This window comes from Chenopodium album, chromosome 10 (genome assembly GCF_948465745.1).
Source record: "Chenopodium album chromosome 10, dcCheAlbu1.1, whole genome shotgun sequence".
Classification (NCBI taxonomy): Eukaryota; Viridiplantae; Streptophyta; class Magnoliopsida; order Caryophyllales; family Amaranthaceae; genus Chenopodium; species Chenopodium album.
In genome coordinates, this window is record NC_137843.1 from 6,090,735 (window position 1) to 6,114,642 (window position 23,908).

At 36.3% G+C, this 23,908-nt stretch overlaps 2 protein-coding genes and 2 pseudogenes across 5 annotated transcripts; 1 reads left to right on the forward strand and 3 right to left on the reverse strand.

Moving 5' to 3' along the window:
- The first annotated feature begins 79 nt into the window (after nucleotides 1-79).
- On the forward strand, nucleotides 80-10,374 carry LOC145562069 (cytochrome P450 89A2-like). Of its 4 annotated transcripts, none has more exons than XR_014094267.1 (4): nucleotides 80-238; nucleotides 2,190-3,762; nucleotides 3,939-4,009; nucleotides 10,078-10,374. XR_014094267.1 is itself a non-coding variant. In XM_081622241.1 (3 exons), exons 2-3 carry the CDS (start codon nucleotides 2,219-2,221, stop codon nucleotides 3,943-3,945), a joined length of 1,551 nt encoding a protein of 516 aa, XP_081478367.1. In that variant the 5' UTR covers nucleotides 80-238; nucleotides 2,190-2,218; the 3' UTR covers nucleotides 3,946-4,193. The 4 variants fall into 4 exon arrangements, 1 of the variants encoding a protein (XP_081478367.1); XR_014094268.1 differs by lacking the exon at nucleotides 10,078-10,374 and adding an exon at nucleotides 9,566-9,580; XR_014094269.1 differs by lacking the exon at nucleotides 10,078-10,374 and adding an exon at nucleotides 4,656-4,670.
- LOC145562068 (cytochrome P450 89A2-like) lies at nucleotides 4,231-6,485 on the reverse strand. The gene is made up of 2 exons (XM_081622240.1): nucleotides 5,235-6,485; nucleotides 4,231-5,121 (listed from the first exon to the last, which is right to left on the reverse strand). The coding sequence occupies exons 1-2, from the start codon at nucleotides 6,051-6,053 to the stop codon at nucleotides 4,351-4,353; spliced, it is 1,590 nt and encodes a 529-aa protein (XP_081478366.1). The 5' UTR covers nucleotides 6,054-6,485; the 3' UTR covers nucleotides 4,231-4,350.
- LOC145563307 (cytochrome P450 89A2 pseudogene) lies at nucleotides 7,065-8,976 on the reverse strand (annotated as a pseudogene).
- LOC145564653 (protein GAMETE EXPRESSED 1-like) lies at nucleotides 9,479-12,040 on the reverse strand (annotated as a pseudogene).
- Between the last annotated feature and the right edge of the window lie 11,868 nt (nucleotides 12,041-23,908).

Below are 23,908 nucleotides of genomic sequence, written 5' to 3' on the forward strand. Positions count from 1 at the left end.
TGATTATTAATTCCGAATAGATATATCTTGAGTTTGTTTGGGCAGAAAGAAACCCGGTATTATTCACACCCCTTTATAAACCTTTAAATCAATTAAAACCTGACTTTGTGTTTGTTCGTACCGACTCTGAGAGAGTCAGACGACATTTCTTCTTCATCTTTCTCTTTTCTCTTTCTCTGTGACTTTACACGAAGGCTTGTTCAACACGCCTCTTTTTTACATTCCTCCAAACTTAAAGGTAACCTTTTTCACCTCAACCTTAATTTCATTACTCAAGCTTCATTTCTCTGGTACTTTACTAGTAAGTTTTATCTTAAATTAATTACTTTCATGATAGTTTTGATTATGTTATCTGCAATTAAATTGTTTGATAGTGACTGTTTTTTGAGGTGATTGTTTTTGGAAGGATTTTAGAGGTGATTGAAATTTGAATTTAATATTGGTTAATTATGATTTGAACGATCTTTTCGTTCATTGTGAATTTGTGAAGTGATTATTTTGCTTAATTTGAGCTTATTATGGATTATTGTGAAAATTTCGTATTTAATATTTAATACTGCTAGCTGCTAATTACGGAGACTGAGGATTAAAATTTACTTCGTATTTAATTACAGTAGAATATTTTATGGGTTTTCTTGAGCAATTTGATGGATAAATTGTTAAATTTTTATACTCGAGTGTCCCCTTCCATCAGTTCCATGTGTACGGTACACCAATTACCCATGTAGTGTAGGTGTTAATGTACCCAAGAATATTTTTGTGTGGAGCTTTTCCTTATTTGGCGGTCCAAATAATGAAATACATTATAATCTGATACTTTGGGACCCCTAAATATTTATTTATTTACCTCTATTTTTTTTTGCTAAGAAATGATTTGTTTATTAAATTCGTTTTGAAAATTCATTTGCTATTATGGTACATATATACTGTATTGATTATGTGATCCTTATATTTTTTGGTGAAATTATATGTTGTACAAGTTAGAGCATCTGACTATCTGAGCATGTGCCTCTTAGAATGTGAGGGAGTGTAATCTTAAAACTTTTTTTTTATTTTTATTTTTAAGGAAAGTGTGATTTTGCACACCTAATTACAAATTATCGGAACGGGTACCCGAAATGTTATGGTTATCGGATCGGATACCCTAATTTTCGGAACGGTTACAGATCGGTTTTTCGGGGGGTTTCGGGTAGTTTTGCTCAGCCTTAAGTTGGATAGTACTCATAGTAGGATAGCAGTTGTGTTATTTTTTTTAAAAAAAAGAAAAAGAAAAAAGTAGGATAGAAGTTGCACATTTTTATTTTGATGTCACAGACGTTATGTAGGCGCCAAATTCAATTATTATATTTATATGCTTGTACCTTTTTGTTAATTTTATTGCTTAGATTGTTCAACTACTGGTTTAGTACGGATTCTATGTTTTTTATGACTAACAAATTGGATGATGCGACGTCATTACTGTGAAGTATTTGTTCTCTTCACCTTATCTAAGATTTTGATATGAATTTTAAAATCTAATATGGTTTGGTGTGAATTTTTATGTTTTATATATATTGTATGGTCTAAATTTATTGTAATTGTCATCTTTATAATTTTGTCCAATTAGGTCTGGTTTAGTTTAGAATGAACTATTTTGATTTTAATGAGCTGAGATTGTGAAAATCAATACTCCATATTACGAATATAAAGTGATAAGAACAAAGCGAAGATAACAAAACTCTATTACGAAGCATTTTAAATGTTAAGGTGCAAAAATCTACACATAACATGATAACACTATTTAAAAAGAGAACCTTATGTTGCATCTTAATTTTTTTTTTTTAATTGAATTCTATTTGGGTGGTGTTGGTTGATGCTCTTGTTTGCTTCATTTAGAATTTTCTGGGGATAGTGTAGCTCAATTATTACGAATTATTTTTAATTTATTTATTTATTGTTGCAAAGAGTCATACCATTCAATGACTACCAACAAGTGGGGACTGAGCATAGTCATTTTTGTAAAGCTGATTTTCATTCACTAGAACTTTATCTTTGCATGCTTTTCCTGGGTCAGATTTCCACTGGCAGTATTCACATTAATTTAACAAACTCTGACGAAATCTGTAGGTCTTGTACTGTGCTGTACACTTTATCTGTTTCTATAAAAATCTTAAATTTTATTGCTGAAAAATATCTCTAAATTCTAACAGATTCTTGAAGGGTGGAACATACTGCAAACATGGAGACATGGTTTTTGATCATTGTAACAGCTTGCATTGCAACTCTGCTTAAGGCTTTGGTTTCCTTGGTGGTGTCTAAATCTAAACCAAATATTCCTCCGGGACCTCGTGGTTTTCCCATCATTAGCCGTATCCAATGGCTAGGGAGATCATCCACAGATATGGAAGCAGCCCTCAGGAGACTTTGCTCTAAATTTGGGCCTATTGTCTCCCTACCTATTGGTCGATATCCTGTCATCTTTATTTCAAGCCGTACTTTGGCTCACCAGGCTTTGATTCATGACGGGGCTGTGTTTGCTGACCGTCCTAAGCCACTTCCTACTAGTGAGATTATTACCAGTAACCAGCACAACGTCAGTTCAGCTAGTTATGGTCCGAATTGGAGACTATTCAGGCGAAACCTGACTGCTCAGATCCTTCATCCTTCTAAGGCTAAAGAATTTTGTCATGCCAGGAGTTGGACCCTTGAAATCCTGCTTAATAGTCTCAGGGCCTCCAGTGGCCAGGATCATGCTGTTGCTGTCAATGTGATGGATCATTTTCGCTTTGCCATGTTTTGCCTGCTTGTGTTCATGTGTTTTGGGGATAAGTTGGATGAATCCCAGATCAAAGAGATTGAAGCAATTCAGCACCGGTTACTGACATCCTTCAATCGCTTTGCAGTACTCTATTTGTGGCCTTCATTGACTCGGATTTTGCTCCGCAGTCGTTGGAATGAGCTGATCAACATGAGGAAGAAACAGGAGGAGATTTTATTTCCTAAAATTAGAGCAAGAAAACGTCTGCTAGAAGAGGCAAAAATTCCGGATGACCAGAGCAAAAGATTGGTCACTTGTTACGTGGACAGCTTGTTGACACTGGAAATCCCGGAGGGTGACGGCAAGAGAAAGCTGACTGAGGAGCAACTGGTGAGTTTTTGTTCTGAGTTCCTCAATGCCGGAACTGATACTACCTCAACAGCCTTGCAGTGGATTATGGCCAATCTTGTCAAATACCCGAAAATTCAGGCTAAGCTTTTTGAGGATATCAAAGGAGTTGTTGGAGAAGAAGCTGCAGAAATTGGAGAAGATGAACTGTCAAAGATGCCTTATCTTAAGGCTATAGTGTTAGAGGGACTGCGAAGGCATCCACCAGGTCACTTTGTTCTTCCACACACTGTCACCCAAGATGCAGAGTTGGGCGGATACACAGTTCCTAAAAATGCAGTCATAAATTTTATGGTTGCCGATATTAATTTAGACCCTGAGGTCTGGGAGGATCCGATGCAGTTTAAGCCTGAGAGGTTCCTGACAGCAGAAGGGAGCTGTGAAGAATTTGATATTACAGGAAGTCGTGAAATAAAGATGATGCCTTTTGGTGCAGGCAGGCGAATTTGCCCAGGACTCGGCTTGGCTATGCTTCATCTGGAGTATTATGTGGCCAATTTAGTTTGGAACTTTGAATGGAACGCTGTGGACGGTGATGAGGTGGATTTATCTGAGAAGCAAGAGTTTACTACTGTGATGAAGCATCCACTCCAAGTCCATCTGTCTCCTAGAATAAAGTAAATAAGCAGCCCTTCCTTTTATTTTTGATCTTGCTTGAACCCCATTTATATATTGCACTTGCAGTTTGCAGTTTGCAGTTTTGCAGCATTGTAATTTTTCTTTATCTCATCCGTCTTTGTATTTGAATATTGACATGTCTATGGAATATAAATAAATCACATTAATCTCTCAGATCATAGAATTTGCTGCTGGATCAAAGATTGTCTGCAACTGTCAGTCATAGCAGCCTTATCCTGGAAATTGGTAAGCTTCTATTTGCAGTTGAACCCATGTTTGAAATAATTAATTGACCTTATCACCAGATGATTTGATTGCTGAAGGTCTTATGCTTATTACTAATAATCTGTAGATATTTGTTAATATAGTGTAATGCTACTTAATGAAAGAGTATGCTAGTAAATCTACTCCGTTTATTTTTACAATCTTCCTTGAAAAGCTTTACTTGTGTCCTTATGTATATTCTATTGTTTGACAAGGTGTTTACAACAATAAAGCGACAAATTGTTCTGTTATAATGTTGTTCCAAGCAAAATTAAAACGTACTCTGTATTAATTATCAGACTGACCTGTACCGACAGACCTTTTTATATAGTTATCCTAGGGGAAATGTGGGCATGGAGAGGATGCTTCATTACAATGCTAAATTCTTGTTTCTCGGACAAATCAATCCCATCTCCCTCTATAGCTTCCCATTTAAAGTTCCAAACCAGATTAGCCACAAAGTATTGTAGGTGAAGAATAGCCAAGCCAATGGCTGGACACATCCTTCGTCCAGCACCAAATGGCATCATCTTTATTTCGCGCCTTCCTGTCAGATCAAATTCTTCTGTCCCCTGAATTGACAGAAATCTCTCAGGCTTGAATTGCATTGGACTCTCCCATATTGCAGGATCCAGGGCCATCTCTGCAACCATGAAATTTATGATTGCATTCTTAGGCAGGGTATACCCACCCAACTCTACCTCTTCAGTCACAGCATGAGGCAAAACAAAGTGACTTGGGGGGTGCCGTCTTAGTCCCTCTAATACGACGGCCTTAAGGTAAGGCATCTTTGATAGTTCATCTTCTTTAACTTCTGTACAATTTTCTCCAACGACTCCCTTGATTTCTTCAAAAAGCTTAGCTTGGATATGTGGGTATTTAATAAGGTTGGCCATAATCCATTGCATCGCTGTTGTTGTAGTGTCAGTTCCTGCATTAAGAAATTCAGAACAAAGATTCACCAGTTCTTCTTCTGTTAGCCTTCTCTTTGCCGCGGTTCCATTCCCTTCCGCAGGTACCTCTAGAGTAAATAAAGTGTCCACATAAGAAGTAGCCAACTGGCTCATTCCATCATTAAGAGTTTTGGCTTGCTCCTGCCATGGCGGATTAACATCAAATCGACATTTGCATTGGTATTGCAAGCTTATATCTAATGTTAGAAAACACTAGTACTTTGTACTAAAATGCAGATAAAGGCGATGCTTACCTTAGGGCTATGTCGGTTTGCCAATGGCTCCAGCATATTCTTTCGCGCTCTGATGTGAGGAAGTAGTAACTCTTCCCGTTTTTTCTTTAAGTCAAAAAATTCATTCCATCTACTGCAGAACACAATTCTAGACAGTGGAAGCTTGCAGATGTCGAGTATAAGGAAGCGATTGAATGATGTTAGTAATCGGCGTTGAACTGCCTCAGCCTCACTGATTTGGGACTCGTTGAGTTTATCCCCAAAACACATAAACATAAGCAAGCTAAACATAGCAAAGCAGAAGTGATCCAGCACCCTGACAACACCCTTATTTGTTACAGCAGAAACCTTTAGTCGATTTAGTAGCATGTCTAGGACCCACTTCCGGGTGTGAGAGAACTCTTTGGTTCTTGAAGGGTGGAGGATTTGAGCAGTCAGATTTTTACGAAGTAGGCGCCAAGTAGAGCCATAACCAGCTGAGCTGATGTTATGCTGGTTATAGGTGAGAATCTTTGCTGTAAGAAACGGCTTAGGACGGTCTGCAAAGACAGTCCCATTCTGAAATAAGGCCTGGTGGGCTAAAGAACGACTAGTGATAAATATGACAGGCAGTGAAGCTATATTTACAGTAATGACTTTCCCATACTTAGAACAAAGAAATCGAACTGATGATTCGATTTCTAAGGTTGATTTTAGAAGCCATAAGATGTTACAAATAAATGGCATGCTTTTCGGTCCAGGAGGACATTTGGACTTGGATTTGGAGTAATTTAGAGAAAGTATAACCATAAACAGAAGTGAGACACATGCTATTACCATAATTGCAGAGAATGTTTCCATGTTTGTGTATAATAAGAGGATTCCATTCTACGATTTTATAGAGCTGACAATCTTTGACACCGGTGTCCTTAAGAATAGAAATGGTGATGCACATCAATGATGGACCTCATCAATTATTATACGTGTAGCGTCTATTTGAATGTGGGTTCAGAGGTGTTCAAGGAATTTAAGTCTTGAATAGGATAGAAGTGCACGTTATCATTAGTCAATTTACTATGAAGTGTAATGCAGGTCTCTATTCTGATTAGGTTCATTTTTGGCCAGACATCAAGATTTCCATACCTTATTTTATGTTTGATACTTTGATGGCATGGATAATGACCCTCACCAAAAACATTAACCCTCACGGTTTTTTTGTTCTTATAAACACTTTGAGAGTGACGGGAAAGGTAAGTACTCTGCATTACTAAATTGTGTTAACCAATTGCAGAGGCATAGAACTAACTGATACGGGATTTCCTAATGAAGTTCAATAATATTAATTATAGCTTACAATTCACAATATTAGGCCATGATTCTAGGGATTTATTCTCTGATTATAGCGCAAGTATCACTGTGAATCTGCATGTGATTATGAGACAGATATATTGTACAACAGAAAGAGTTGTATTTAACGCTTGTAAGGCTGTAAACTCTAATCTGTACTACTATGAGTTGCTTTGAATAAAATCCCTAGAATCATGGGCCATAGCATAATATTGTCAATTGTAAACGTAAGTATTATTGAACTTGAGTAAGGCTAGATTTAGTTCACCTTATTTAAGAATCTTATTGTTTGTATTTCATTTCAAATTAGATAAATAAGTTTTGATTAGAAATGATAAGTTTAAATCTCTGTTTATAGCTAAATAGAGGCCAGGAGTATTATTCAGAACACAGAAGTACTTATTTTTTTTCTGAGATGCAAATACGGAGTAGAAAATTTGGGTCATTATTAACAACCAAGTAGGTTGAGAGATTGAACTAGTATGAAGTATAAGATAATGCAGCTCTGAATAGATTGAACTAGTATGAAGTATAATATAATGTAGCTCTGAATTGAATCGGAGGAATTTTGGACCAATATAAACAAAAGGGCTGCTTTACTTAATTTTCCTAGGAGAAATTTGTGCATGAAGTGGATTCTTCATTACAATGGTAAACTCTTGCTTCTCAGATAAATCCACTTCATTTCCATCTACAGCAATCCATTCAAATTTCCATATCAGATTAGCTATAAAGTACTCCAAATGAAGGAGGGCTAATCCGCGGCCAGGACAAATCCTTCTTCCTGCACCAAAGGGCATCATCTTTATTTCACGGCTGTCAAACCCTGTGATATCAAACTCTTCATGATCTATATCGCGGTCCATGACCATTCCCATGAATCTCTCAGGCTTAAACTGTAAAGGATCATCCCACACTTCAGAATCCTTACCTATCTCAGCAACAGCAAAGTTCAAGGATGCATTTTTGGGTATTATGTAACCACCTAATTCCACCTCTTGTGTCACCCCATGAGGCAAGACAAAGTGACCTGGGGGATGCCGTCTTAGCCCCTCTAATACTACAGCCTTGAGATAAGGCATCTTCGAAAGTGCAACTTCCGGAACTTCCTCTGCTTCCTCTCCTATGACTCCTCTGATTTCCTCAAAGAGTTTAGCTTGGATGTTTGGATGCCTTACAAGGTTTGCCATTATCCATTCCAAAGTCGTCGAGGTTGTATCAGTTCCTGCATTAAGGAATTCAAAACAAAGAGACACTAATTCTTCTTCTGTCAGCTTTCTTGATCCCGCAGTAGAGTTTGGGATTTCTAGTGTCACCAAAGTATCCAAATAACAAGTACTTAGCGTTGTACTTTCGCCTTTATCATCTGCTGTTTCGGCACTCTGATGCTGTTCCTGCTGCTGCTGCCGGGCTCTGATGTAAGGGATAAGCACCTCTTCCTGTTTATACTTCAAGTTAAAGAACTCATTCCAGCGTTTTCGAAACAAAATCCTAGTCAACCAAGCTTGCCTTAAATTAAGTACTCGAAAGCGAGAAAGTAAGGAAGTCAGTAACTCCTGAAGGACAGCTTCAATCTCTTTAATCTGAGATTCTTCCATTTTATCCCCAAAACACATGACTACAAGTAAATGGAACATAGAAAACCGAAAGTGATCCATCACTTTCACCACACCCGAATCTGAGCCTGAGCTTGAGTCTGAGCCAGCACTAACCCTGAGACGATCAAGGAGGATGTCAAGGACCCACTTACGAGCCAAGCAGAAGTCCTGGACTCTAGAAGGGTGGAGGATATGTGATGTTAGGTTGCGACGAAGGATGCGCCACAAAGGCCCATAACCTGCTAAGGTGATGGTGTGCTGGTTGCTGCTAAGAATCTTAGGAATAAGAAGTGGCTCAGGTCGATCAGCAAATAAGGCCCCCTTCTGAACTAGAGCTTGGTAGGCTAAAGCGCGATTGAATATGAATATCACAGGGCGTGAAGGATTTGATGAGAGCGTGACAATTGGACCGAACTTTGAAGTAAGTGCTCTAAGGGCTGTTTGTGATTCTGCAAATGATCTTCTTAGCCATATAATCATGGTAATAATTGGCACATATTGGGGTCCTGGAGGCCAATTTTTCGATTTCAGTTTTGGGTTTAAGGAAAGGTAAGTGATTATTAAGGCTGTAATGCATGTTGTTACAGCAATCACAAACCATAGCTCCATGTTTGTTCTCTAATTGTTTAGAACTTTTGCATATTTGGTATGAAGCATCTTGTTCAAGGGTATATTTCTGATTTAGCAATTTTTTCCAAAAAAAAAAAAAAAAAAGAAAAAAAAAATTCTATGTTTGTGTGCTGATATTTGAGTAAAGTCATTGCTGAAAAGTAAACCTTTCAGATATTTGATTGTGTGGCTCTCCTTTCATTATATTCCTACACCTAATTTAATTGCATCTAGCATTTTGATATGCTTACTTTTTTAAAATTGATTTGGACAATGCTACATGAGTTTATTTGTTTTTAAATTTTTTATTTTTTTGAAATTTACGCATCAATTTCATTAAACAACATTGATCACAATAGTAGAGAAGTTTTTAATTGACCTTTGGTCCGATGTACAAGTGTTATGTTCTACAAACTTTCACAGTATAACCTTAGTTGAGGGAAGATGTAGCTTTGACTCCATTGAAAATGGACAATGAAAATGCAACATTACAAAACCTATCTATGATAATCTTATGTAGTTCCATATATAGTTTAAGAAGAAAAAAAAAAACAATTATGAGTTAGTTTACATACAAATATAATCACCAGTTTATCAGCATGTTACTTATCTGTTATCTCTCAAGCATAAGCAACTAGTTACTTTGTTAGTTGTTACATCTATTGAACATTTTCATCATCCTTTGCTGTTACAAACAAAAAAAATCAACAATTACTTTACACATGTAAATTATTATTTCAAATACTTGCGATTTCGGAGGTTATACTTTCGTTCATCACAACTCACAACAGAGTTTTCTGACTTTCTTTCCTCTTCAAGTGGTGGCATATAGTTTGGATCTTCATGAATGCTTGAATCCTCCGGCAATTCGGTCTCCACCCATGAAATCCAGTCAACTTCACTATCCACGTCCTCATCATCTGAAGGATAATCTCTTACTTTTTGAATGTTTACCTTTTCTATCAAAGTTGCTAACATATTGTGATTTAATGCTTCATAGTCCCTGCAAAAGCCCAAATTAGTTTGTACATACATAGCCATCTGACCTAAATATTTGTAGTAAAAAAGGAAATATTATTCTAAGCTTGTTGTTTGAAAATATGTCTTCTGTATACCTGTATGTAACGAAAGCATACAAAAGCTGGATAACAGCATAAGCGCCAAGAAGTGAAATAGTCGAGTTTTCTGTTCAATTTCGATAGATGTAAACTGCAGTATACCGCACTCTATTGTAAATGCAGTGCATAGACCTGCATAATTAGTGTGATATATTGTTTCATGTAAAATTAGCTTCTGCATATATACTTAAAAAATCACTTAATTTTCTGCAGGTAAGAAATACATACCTAGGTAGAGACTGCATCTGACAGAGTAGGTCTGCTTTGTGCTGGTAAACATGTAGAAAACGACGATTAGGAGGGAGTAGATGAAGAAAGCTTTAATAAGCCTTGACTCAAGAAACATGGCATTGTGCAGGGCAAAGAGCTTATCAATGGCAGTAAACATATTTGCTTGTTTCGACTCAAAAGTTTCCTACAAAATTTAGGACAAACAGATAAATGATTTCAGTCCATAAGTTAATATTGTAAGGAGAAAGTTACTTTTCGTAAAATGTACTTAAGGTAAATAATAACCTGAGCTTCCAACATTAATTTTGAATTACTAGCCAAAAGATTGTGAGCCTGCAGTAGCTGTTCTTGCTGCTCCTTAAGTTCTTGGTGTTGCCCCTGCGCAAATCCTACTATCTGCTGTAAAGTAGTCCTGCAATATATCAGAAGTTGCATTTTTGGAGGGGGAATTTTATAAAGGGGGCACAAACCCTACAGGGTGTACGTATTGCTGGATTCGTGCTCATACACGGTAAAACAGTATGTAATTTGTGTATGTTAGACAAAATACACACAATATGGAGTGCAAGCAACTATGCAATACAGCCTTTAGTGTTTCTATACATGATGCTATCAGGAAAAATTATACTTCGTAGTAAACAAAATTTACTTATGTGCTTGTGTGTGGATGAATGAGTCTACACACGATGTGCAGATGAATTAGTCCACAAATTTTGTGCAGATGAATTCCACACAATTTGTGCAGTGTATCACTTACCTGCTCTCTTGAAGAGCATTAGACTGAAAATCAGTAAGAGACTGAAGACCCTGAAGAGCCTCTGATTGGCTTGCAAGAAGTTGCTGCTGCTTCTCTATAGAAAGTGCAGCCATATCAGCAATATAATCAGTTTTTCCCTGAAGGTTATGCAGCCTTAAAGACAACGCCGCTCCAAGACTAGTAACCTCCTTTTCAACTTCAGATGCCTTCTTCTGCAAACCTTCAATGTCCTGTGTAAGATGACTATAAGATTCTTCTATTCTTGCAATACTTTCTTCCATTTTCTCCTTCATTAGCCCTTGTCCTTCTAGTAACTCTACTTGAGACGAGGCAATACCCCTCGCTTGCTCGTTAAGCTCCTTTGTACGCTTCATGACAATGCCTAAGCCACCTAGCACGTTCTTAAGGTTGTCTCCCACCTTTTGTGTTTGTTCATCAATCAATGTTATTGATTCTTGGATTTGATTCGAGTTATGGAGCAGAGTATCTGATTTTTCTTCAATGGTTTCTAGTTTTTCTTCATTAGATAATGCTGAATTTTTCAAGTCTTTCACCAAACTTTAAACACCATTGATAAAATGTAACAATTCGAGTCTAACTTAACTGTAACTGATGACAAATTGAATTGGTCTCAAGATAAAATTCCAGGTAAATCTTGTGATCATAATTGTTCAGCTTTCGAAGACAATCAACCATGAAACCTTCCGCGTTACATGAAGGAAAAGGATCCCTCCCCGAATCTCTTTGGAAACAATCACTAAGAAGCCAAGCAAGCCTACTTCTCTTCTCCTCTGCAGCAAAAATATCTGAACACGAAGAAAACAATTTCTTGTACGCGTAAAACCAACAAGGATTCAATCCTCCCAACTTCATCCTCGCATTTTCAATTAGTTCAACCGCTTTAGGATCCTCCAAGGCTTCCAAAGAAAACTCAGCAACCATACCATTTATATTATTCGCGTTCTTTGAATATTGGTGATTATTACTGGAAGAAGATGATGAGGATTTAGAGGTAGAAAACCAGCCCCATGAAAAAGAATGGCCTTTCAACAAAAGTGTAAGAAACATTAGCAAGATGTATACACAAATACGACCATTTCCCATCTTCGACTTCATGGATATATCAAGATCACTGAAAACAACCTTATGATACAAATTTAATCCTGCATCTGCAATAATAAGTATCATAATTTCAATTTTATATATGCTGCATTTATATTTCATATGGAAGAAATAATGCATTAGTGTACTTACCAAACGTTACAAGATATGCATTATATTTTGCTTCATGTATCAAAGTTTTCTTAATCAAGCAAGTACTAATTAGCTTATGGAAGCAATTTTATGCACGATTACTTTTTTGTAAAAAAATTTGTACTTCCTATACAAAAACACAATAGATAATGTTAGATTTCGGGAAAACTCCTCCGATTGGAGTGTGTACCATTGATCAATATATATAGAGTTTACAATACTAGTCCTAATCATGATAGGAAACCTAGTACGATAAGGATACAAACTATACAATAAATCTTTGTGTGTTCATTTTTCTTCCAACAGACAAATTAATCTAACATAGTTGAACATATGGAGCAAGAGGACAGTAGCAGATTACAATTACAAAGGATAGAGAAATGAAGAATCATACAAAGGAAGGGAACCATCAAGTTTTATATGATTAGTGTTCTTTAATTTTGTAAAAGGGTTATATATTACCCAAATCTGTATATATATACAATGTAACATGGTGGTTTAATTTAATTTATTGCTCCAATTCAATAAAATTTTATACTCTGTTTCATATATTCATGGACAATTTTAACAAGTTATACTATGTATAACCTTCGTCATTAATATTTATTGAAATTACTATATAAAAAAATGTACTCTATATTTAATTTCTCTACTTTAAAGCGTGTGATATTGCAATTGTATGTGGCTAAACTAGCAAGATTAGCCCTAGGTCTTAAGATTCTAGATGACATCATCATTTTCTAATTTTGCGGTCTCAAAACGAGACTTTATTATTTTTAAACATTTATGAAGTTTGGCCTTAATAAAATCCGAAGTGGAGTCTTGAAAATTCAAGACTCAACTTCAGACTCAATTTAATACTCAATTTATTTATTTATTTTTTTAAAAAAAACTTTAATGATTTTATTTATATGTAAAAAAATGAGTCTGAGCAATTGAAGAGATAAATTTTATCGAGTCTTAAGGAGTCTTAACATAATTATAAATTAGAAAAAATTTAAATTTAATCTAAAAAGCTGATGTGGCAATGGATTAAAGTCTTAAGATGAGACTGCGCTAATCTTGCTCTGCGATGAAATGGGAAAATTCGTTGCTAACAAAATATTATATATCCGTTGCTGGGCTAAAACTAACAACGGAATGAGAAAATCTGTTGCTAAAACTCGCAACAGTATGAGGAAATCTGTTGCTAAAACTAGCGACGGAAAATTAAATCCGTTGCTAAAACCAGCGACGGAAAAAAAATCCGTTGCTAAAAACTAGCGACAAAAATTAAGTATTTGTCGCTACACTCATTAAGCGACAACACTTTTAACAACGCCACAACGGGTAGTTTTTGTTGCAAAATTTGTCGCAAACTAATTTTAGCGACAGAATCGTACAAAATAGTAACGGTTTTTATCCGTTTCTAAATGCCTATTTTTTTTGTAGTGTATGTATTATGGTCACTGAAAAATTTAATGAAAATACTTTGCATGGCTGTCTCCTGCGTACTTTGAGTTTCTGTTTACTGTTTATGTAGAACACTAAGACATCAGCTCAACTGCTGTTACTTTTGTAATACAAAATCTTCTGACCGAATTCATTTCATGTTCAGTTATTGCCGTGAGTTTTCTAATGGAACTCTTTGTGCTTGATGTTTTCTTTGATTTGTGGGAGGATTGCAGCCCAAAAGCGGTGTAGAAAGTATATGGAATCTTAGAGGAATTCTAAACACATCATGGCATAGGGTTGATGTTAGAATTGGTCACTCAAGTATGTGATATCTCAATGTCTACCTTCATGTATTTGGGTTGGCAAAATTTTAACCATATATAGGCATATAGCAAGATTAGCCATTGTATTTCGTGACTTGGTGAATAACCTGTAAGCTACTATGTATGGTTATTGTATGTACTGCACCAGTGCTAGATTTTATGTTTTATAAGTGTAATGTAACTCATTAACTACCTAAGGCTAGCCTCTTTTTTAGTGGTTTGAAGCTCTTTGAATCAATCGTTTCTGAACCTTGTCTTGAACCTATCACATACTCACATACAGAGTAAAATATAAATGCTTCCTACTTAATTTATGAAAAGACATTGGATTGGGAATGAGAATTTTTACCTAGAGCCTAGAGGTTTCCCGTCAATCTCTAAACCATTTCATTGTGAATTAAGATCTAGACTCGAGTAACCTTTTTGTTAGTTGAGACGAACAATACAAGAGGGGGGGTGAATTGTATGTGAGTTCCTAGTGACTACTTTTTGCGGAATGTAAAATAGAATATAAAGGAACTTGCAATGCACACAATATTTGACGAGGAAACCTTCCAATGCCCAACTGGAAGTAAAACTTCGACCCTTCTAAGGGATTTCCAAACCAAACCAATTCACTATAATAGGGCAAACTTACAAGTTACAAACCTATTATAATCAGACCTATAACCACAAGTTCCAGAATGAACTTGCTACACAGTAGGACCCTATCCTACCCAATCTAAGTCCCTGACTTAGATTCACTCGTACTCCCTGAGTACTACTCACTCAGCTTCAACCCAGAAGCTCACACTATTGTATGCAAAGATGAATACACACACACCCAAGAACCCAACCAATTACAAAATATAGACTCTAATATGAGAGGCAAGCTATGCATGAAACCCGAAACTCATATGACAAAGATATAGACTTGGGAAACTTACACAATTAAGCACACTTCGATTTCTTCACGCATAAACTCACAGAAAATAATGAATTCAGATTTCTACAATTTATACAAGACTTTCTTGTATAGAAAGTAAGGTTTTCAAAAGATAAACATGTTAATTTTCCAAAATCCAAAAACATGGTTTTAAGTAAATCTTTTTAGAAGAAAATCTTTTAGGAAATTTATCAAAGATAAATTATCTCAAAGAATAATATCTTCTTAATAATCGGTTTTCAAGAAAATAAATCTTGTTAGAAAATCTTTTCCTAAAAACTTATCTTTTTAAACTTTCCAATTTTAAGAAACTTGCCAAGCTTTTGTCATGTTTCTAATAGATCTCATGCGTAAACCTACTTAACATATTTACAACAATTTCAAAAGATAAAAACTTAACAAAGCTGAATTGCTGCATTAATACTTTGTTTGCCTAGGATACTTGGGCTTCACGCAGGCCAGGACTAAGTTCTTGCTGTCAATTTCATTCCAGTTCCAAACTGGAACTTCGCAGGGCAAGTTCTTCCAAAACTTGCTATTTTCAACGCAAACCAATTCAACTCCTTGACTTGATGTCTTCAGGTTTCTGTTAAGGAAGTTCGTTAGTCCCTGTGAGGGAACTCTTCTTCTATCTTCCTTAACTTTCCTTGAGTTCTCTTATGAGTCTTCAAGGCTAGGCTACTCTTCCACTTCCAAAGTCAACTTCACCTGTTCTAGTCACAACACTTAAAGAACTCTTATTAGTTTGAAGTTTGATTTGTTTAAGTTCATCATCATCAAAACCTTTAAGCTTCAACACTTTTTATACGGAGTAACCTTTTATTTGCACAAACAATTGGGTGCGGACGTCTGCACCCAATAGTTCGTGCGGGCAGCCCAATAAGAAGCTCATTATTCCTCCACACTCTAATTTATCTAACAACACCATCAACGAAATATTTCTGGAATCTTCAATTTCATAATCTTCTTCATCAAATCAACAATGGAAAGGAGCAATAATCGTAACAATATTCACTCCCCTCGTGGTCTCCGCCATAGCTCAAGCTTGCGGATTAAATGGTGGTGATTTGGTGGCAGTTTTGTGGCGATTTTTGGTGGCGAGATGGGTTTTACGAGAGTAGGCTAGTTGTTTTCGGGGTAGGATGGGTTTTGCGGCGATTTTTGGTGGCGATGTTCGCTGCTGGTGGTTAGGTAAATGCGGTGGAAGGTGGGTAGTTGCTGGTGGCTGAGTAGTTTTAGTGTATCTGTGTATGCGGAGGTGGTGAGGCTAGTGGCTGCCTTTTGATGCTCTTTTTGGGTTAAAGGATGGATTAAGGGGATGCAGCATGGTGGTGTGAATGTGTGGCTCCGATCCGGCAGTAGCTGCGGTGTGGTTGGTAAGGTGCTCATCATAGTAGGTCTGGCCTGGTGTTTAGGGGAGAGGTGGTGGCTGGACGATGCAGCGGTGGTGCCCTGCTGGGTTGATGGTTGGTGGTTCGGTTGGTAGGTTCGGTGGAGTTTTTCTTTGGGGCAACATGGGAGTTGCGTGAGTGGAGAGATGAAATGGAGTAAAATAAAACGTCACTAATGATACTTATAAGCCAAACAAATCAATATGTCAGCCAATAAATGTTTGATATAAGTTAATACATATTATGGACATATCATACATTAATAATAAAAAAAAAAGTATCATCCAACAAAAGGAACCTATCAGCCAACAAAAGAAACCTATCAACCAACACATGAAACATATCAGCCAACATGTAAAACATATCAGCCAAGCCTAGTCGCACGGAAATTTGTATGCGAACATCCGCACGCAATAGCTTTTCTTTTTTTTAGGGAATGAGAATTTTTACCTAGAGCCTAGAGGTTTTTTATCAATCTCTAAACCATTTCATAGTGAATTAATAGCTAGATTTGAGTGTGGTCGTAGCTAAAAGGCGGATCTAGAACTGTTAAATTAAATTAGTTAGGCGCTTTCTAGTGTGTGATTCGAGCTTTGCTAGTGCTACTTTGAATAATTTTTAATTTTTAATTATTTTAAGGTTTAAGAGACGTTTTTTTTTGTTAGTAATTACATAATGACAATGATAAATTGTTGTATCTGTATTACTTCTAGCTAAAGCAGTCATAACTCAAAAGTTAGGATTTCATTCCATGTGATTTGATATTCAAACCTTTATGCGGCAATGCTAGTGTAAGAAGGGGCATAAATGGCACATAAACATTTTTCAGAAACACCTTATAATAGATAAAATATAGATTAAACGAAGCAAAGGTTGAATTTTACTCGTATTAACATTACAAAAAAAAGGTCTTGATCTTAGTTGATACTCTTACACGGAGTAGTTGCTAAGCCATTTAAATATTCGAATTCAATTGATAACTTATTTTAGTCTTTTCTAAAATTAATTTAAACGTAATACATTTTTTTTCCTTCTAAAATGACGAGGCACGTGCTAGACAACCTTAATAGATTCGCCTATGCAATTGTTATAGACTTAGAGTGAACTAGTGATTATGGTTATTCAAGTTGTGTTGCTTTTCATTAGCGCATTAAGAATTTAAGATTATCCGTTATGCCCGTCAAAAAAGAAAGATTATCACTTGTGAAGAAAAACTCCTGTTTTCTCTCTTCTTGTTTTTTTTTCTTCCATATTGAAACAAGAATTTTTAAAAAACAAAGACCAAACATAAAATGGGAACAAAATGGCTTTGCCAAGGCTCGAACGGGAACAAAAGAGATATTCCCTTATCCTTGACAATAGTTGTGATTGATATGTAGGTGAATGCTTTCTTTTCTTGAAAGAATGGATTTGCTTGTAATTAATACGATAATAAAGAAAAGAAGCGAAGATATACTATATATTTATTACGGAGTACCAAATAACCAAAATACTCATTATTTCATACACGTAGTAATGTACACGGGAAATAAACTACAATAGCACGCAGTAGTGCAAAATAGCTGAACTAAAACATATATACCTAAGTTCCCGCCTTTAAAAGGCCTAGCACAGATTCAACTTCACAATATTTCAATCCCACTTCTTTAACCACTTTCTCATCATTAAAATTTTCTACAGTTAGTTCCTTTTTGTTAACTTGTCGAATTAAATCCGACAATTTGCCCCAACTGTGAATAAGGGTTTGATATTTCGGATGTAAAACTTCATCACAATTCTCTTTCATTGCGGATGCAATCACTTCTTCTAGTACTTTAAATCGACAAGCCTCGATAATATGGACGAGTAAGGTAGTGAATTGCTTACATGGAAATCCTTTAGACCTTTTCTTTCCATGATTTAACATCCAAAAATGTAATGCCTTCAATGCGACGTCCAATGCATAAGGTTCGATTGCAATTAGACTTGAAAAATCATGTTGAATTGTAGGGAAGTCACGCCACTCATTACCCAATACCAATCCGGCAACTACATAACCACTCTCCTTCTTAAATTTAAAGTACATTTTTATCTCTTCTTCTAGCTTTTTTTTTTCCTTGAAACATTTCTTCTTCTAGCTTATGATTTGCCGTTTCAAGCAATACGTAAGCATGCTCACCCTTATTTCGAGTTGTTAACGAAGGAATTGTTAAAGTTGGCCAAAATTCTTACAAGCCCATTAAGGAGTATTATGCAAAATTTGCTAGAAAATTCTAGCAAATAATCTAGCTACCACCTAATACTAGAAGTCAAAGGACTAATCTAGAGATTTCCACTATGTCGGTGGAATTTTGTAGAAAATTCCGTTGAATTTCCTTGGATTTGATCACCGATATATACATTCCTATAAATATGATGCTATGGCCATCATTTACATAATCAACACAAGATAAAAGCCATATTCACTATAAGCCTTCTACTACAAAGTCTTTCCACCTTATTAGTTCCTTTATACCTAAACTTCCTCCTTGTAATATAATCCACTATTATTCTAATACTCCCTTGTGAGCACTTATTATTCAACTTCACAATATTTCAATCCCACTTTTTTAACCACTTTCACATCATTAAACTTTTCTACAGTTAGTTCCTTTTTGTTAAATTTTCGAATTAAATCCGACAATTTGCCCCAATTTTGAATAAGGGTTTGATATTTTGGATGTAAAACTTCATCACAATTCTCTTTCATTGCCAATGCAATCAAGTCTTCTACTACTTTAAATCGACAAGCCTCGATAGTATGAACTAGGAAGGTAGTGAAATGCTTAGTAGGAAAACATTTAGACCCTTTCTGTCCATACTTTAACATCCAAAAATGTAATTCCTTCAATGTGACGTTCAATGCGTTAGGTCCGATTGCAATTGGACTCGAAAAATCGTGTTGAATTGTATGGAAGTCACGCCACTCATCACCCAAAACCATTAGGACTTTTACACTATTCACTTAATCTTCTTTGACCATCATTTGTGATTTATACATTAGGAAAAATATAGTCATGTGGGATCTAGTTAGATTCGTATCGAACTCTACTTTTCAAATATCAATTTTTTATAATTTTTACAAAAGTATAATTGAAGATATTGATAGCTAAAGTAATGCATTGACAAGCGTGAAATCCCTTATGGTGCAATAAAAAAAGAACGGAGGAAGTAGTATATTTTAATCTCATTTTGTAGCTTATCATTTGCCGTTTCAAGCAATGCGTAACCAAGCTCACCCTGATTTTGAGTTGTTAATGAAGGAATCCCATTGATTATTTCTTGACCTTGGAGTACACATCTCATGTTTTGAACATACGATCTATATCTTCCTTCTCGATTCTCCAAGGCAGAGCTTAGGTTAAATTTGAGAAATGTAGTGTGGTTAGGGGTGGTATAGGATGATAAACGTTTGTAAAGGGAAGTCGTTGCCACACCATTGATAGGGTTTCTTGGGAAAAGATTCTTGCAAACTTGTCTGATCATATTGAAATTAGTGGAAGAAGCTGTGTTATGATTTTTGTGCAAAAACAAAGTAATTTTGTGTTTTATAGTGTTCTTGAAGTAACAAAGAATTTTTGGATCAAAAGGAGAATGAATGTTATAAAAGAATTCTAAAAAGGATTTATATAAGGGATATTGTTGAATGTAATTTTGTAAAACAAAATGATTGGCTAATTCTGGAGATATCTACAATGGTTTTTGGAGGTAAAAAACTTGTAGTTGTGGCAGTTTAGTCGGTTATCAAGAAACTGAAATAAGGTTTCTTGATTTTCTTGGTATTTGGGTTAGTAAATATCTATAACGGTTTTTTGGAGGTAAATATCTTGTCAACTAGGCAGTTTAGTCGGTTAGAAACTGAAAAAAGCTTTCTTGATTTTCTTGATTATCTTGTTAGTCCACTCACGTGGACTCTAAGGAGTTAATTACTATTTGTGTGTGCATGTGCATGCGAGCGTGTTGTCACGACTCATGTCCCACACCCTTGATAGCGTCAATGCGGTCGTACGTGCAGTAGGCAACAACTTGGGCCAAGGGAGATGCCCATGGGTGCTAGTGAGCACCTTCCCCCTATAGAGCTTTATTTAGCACCCCTGCTGGAATACTAGTGAACACCGCATTGACAGTAACACAATAATGGGTCATTTGGGAGACCAAATGGAATCCAAATGAGCCCAAACTTGGTGGTCCACCGTTTTTGGACCCAAGGAACACAATGGTGCAGCCAGATTTTTAAGGAGAAGTCCGAAACCTTCCAAAATATGCTAGGAGACTCGGGATGCGTCCGGAAGCTTCTAGAAGTTTCTAGGTTGCTCTTGTACATACTTGTAATCTCTAGAGTAGTGTGAAATACTCCAGAAAGATGTACATATAAGTAGGAAATCAGAAATGTATAGAAGGCTCTAGAAAAGTTAGCTTCTAGGACCCTCCATTTGAGGAGGTTAGAAGAATCTAGAGTAGAACATTCTAGTTACTTGGGAGGCCTATAAATAGGGACCTTCCCCTCATTTTGCAATCCATCCAAGCATTTGTAAAAAACCTCTCTCTCAAGCAATACAAGTTCTCTTAAACTTATTCTCTCTCTTGTGCTTACTTACTCACTTACTTTAGCTTTCGTTGCCTTACTTGCTATAAGCAATACTCGGGGTAAGTCTTGACTAGCAACCTTGGGGAAGGAAGTTAGTGGGCGCGCGTGCAAAAGACTAAGGGATCAGTCAGCACGTGACAACGTGGTATCAGAGCAGCAACGGTCGTGTGGGGCGACGTTCTGTTTGCTTAGCTAGCATTGTAACCTACGAAAGAGAAGTAAGTGCTAGGACGATGGGCAAGAACAAGGAGGCTAGCGCATCACAAGTGCTCGAAGGTGGGGAGACTGAGGTTATGCCTCAGGCCCTCCAAAAGCTTGAGAAGCGAGGGCACAAAGGGGACGAGAAGACAACCAAGATCGAACTGGCCATGGGGGGCTTGTCTGATGCCATCGGCAAGGTAGAGCTTGACGTGTCATCGCTCAAAGATCAAGTGGTTGACTTAGACAACCGACTTGAGGAGTTGGGCTTGGAGCGTACAACAGAGGCTCACACACTCGCTAATCAAGCCATGGAGAAAATGATGAGCGAGTTAGCCAAATTACGTGAGGAGTTCTCGGGGGAACTCCTAGCTTTGAAGACGAAAAACGAGGTCCTCAAGGAGGAGCTCGCTCTTTGCCGCAAGGCAGCGGTAACCGGGGAAGTTACCATTAACGCGGGGCCTAAGATGGAGGTCCCCAAGCCACAAAAATTCCATGGGAAGAGGGATGCACGAGAGATCGACAACTTCCTAGAAAAGTTAGCTTCTAGGACCCTCCATTTGAGGAGGTTAGAAGGATCTAGAGTAGAACATTCTAGTTACTTGGGAGGCCTATAAATAGGGACCTTCCCCTCATTTTGCAATCCATCCAAGCATTTGTAAAAAAACTCTCTCTCAAGTAATACAAGTTCTCTTAAACTTATTCTCTCTCTTGTGCTTACTTACTCACTTACTTTAGCTTTCGTTGCCTTACTTGCTATAAGCAATACTCGGGGTAAGCCTTGACTAGCAACCTTGGGGAAGGAAGTTAGTGGGCGCGCGTGCAAAAGACTAAGGGATCAGTCAGCACGTGACAGTGTGCTCTTATTTGCCCTATGTTTTTTTGCTAATTATTTGTCATTGAACCCTAGGAAATTCATCTATTTTAGCGTGTTTCAAAATTCATTATTGATCTAATAAAAAAAATATATATATGTTAAAAATTACTCTAAAAGTTTGTTTGAAACTTGGCATTAATTAATGAGGATGATTAAGTGGGATTGAATGGATTATTCAATGTTTATACAATTTTTGTGAACTACTTAATTTTCTCATAGTTTAAGTCTTTTTGATAACCATCTCAAATAGTCCAGATAGAGTTTGTTAAAATTTCGTGAGAAAATTATGCTTTCAAAATATGGATGAGTACACTTACAAATTCTTGAGAAAATTACTTTATCCTTAAAATTCATTACTCCTAGCTATATAGTATCTACCTATTTCTTGGAAGTATATATCTTCTCTATTTCTTAGAAAAGCTTTTTCTCGTGTAATTACCTTCTTTGGTGTCTCTAACGTTGAACATGTTATTAAAGTTTATCGTGTTTTCTGTAGTTGTGGCGCTAGTACCCATGATGCTAAGTCTTGCACGGACATGCCTCGAAGAGTTGGAGCAAAGTGGACAGGAAAACACATTGCACCTGATGAAATAATCAAGGAAATTAACCTGAATTATGACGGGAAACATGACAGATATAATGGTTTTGATTCTGCAAGTTATGTTTATGTTGTTCATATATTTGAGATATTGGAGGAAGCAATAGAAAAATACAAGAAAGAACAACAGTTGAAAAAGCTTGAGGAGACCGGTGAGGAAGGTAAGGGCGAGGAAATATAGTAATAATATAACTTTAAATACTTGTTCCATATTTATTAGGAACTTCTCTTTAGAAGTATCCTCATGGGAACTTCACTGATTGTTGCTCTAACCATCTTCATGATATACAAGGATCAATCTCCACGACTTGTTTAATATGCACATCAACACACAAGTCAGTTAATAAGCATCATTTGTTTATGATCATCAAAATCATATTATCTCAACAATTTCCTCCTTTTTGATGATGACAAACAAATGATGCTTATTGCAAATTAAGCAATAGAGCAATAGATGTACATATATTCCCTCTTAAGCTTGCAATGTAAGAGCTATTGAACAAAGTTAGGTAAATATAGAAAGGAATTGCTTATATAGATAATATATTAATAATATCATAAGCATGCACCATATTCATTAGGACTTAAACTTCACTATATTTGACCATAAGCATCGTATATATTCTTTCCCCTTTTGTCATTATCGAAAAGGATATAATTTCACATATTAAGCTTAGAAAAATCATATGCACACAGTGTTATATGTCACACTTACCACCATATAGGTTAAACACTTGGTGTTCCTAAAAGCCTCGGAATTCAAACCAGGATGTTACTACTACGACACAAATTTCCAACTCACAATCCAAAGACCAAACTTTAGAACCAAATAAGGGACTTGACAAATAACTGATTCAAATGTCAAGAAAAAATTCAAGTTTAAAAGTTAAGAATGGATTGAATATAAATATGAAAGAAATATATGGAATGAAAAACTCTTCATGCTTCTTGAAACCTTCCGCGTTACATGAAGGAAAAGGATCCCTCTCCGAATCTCTTTGGAAACAATCACTAAGAAGCCAAGCAAGCCTACTTCTCTTTTCCTCTGCAGCAAAAATATCTGAACACGAAGAAAACAAATTCTTGTACGCGTAAAACCAACAAGGATTCGACGCTCCTAACTTCATCCTCGCATTTTCAATTAGTTCAACCGCTTTAGGATCATCCAAGGCTTCCAAAGAGAACTCAGCAACCATACCATTTATATTATTCGCGTTCTTTGAATATTGTTGATTATTACTGGGAGAAGATGATGAGGATTTAGAGGTAGAAAACCAGCCCCATGAAAAAGAATGGCCTTTCAACAAAAGTGTAAGAAACATTAACAAAATTAATCCTGCACAACTACAACGATTCTCCATCTCTGACTTCATGGATCAATGTCACTAACAGCAATCCTTGTGAAGAAAATAAATCCTGCATTTGCAAAACTAATTATTATAATTAATTT

What these genes read in the sequence shown, in the direction of transcription:
- LOC145562069 (XM_081622241.1), top strand. Translation starts at nt 2,219, where the DNA reads ATGGAGACATGGTTTTTGATCATTGTAACAGCTTGCATTGCAACTCTG.
- LOC145562068 (XM_081622240.1), bottom strand. Translation starts at nt 6,053, where the DNA reads ATGGAAACATTCTCTGCAATTATGGTAATAGCATGTGTCTCACTTCTG. An exon ending in CAAACCGACATAGCCCTAAG is followed by an intron (nt 5,122 to 5,234) that starts GTAAGCATCGCC and finishes CCGCCATGGCAG; the next exon opens with GAGCAAGCCAAAACTCTTAA.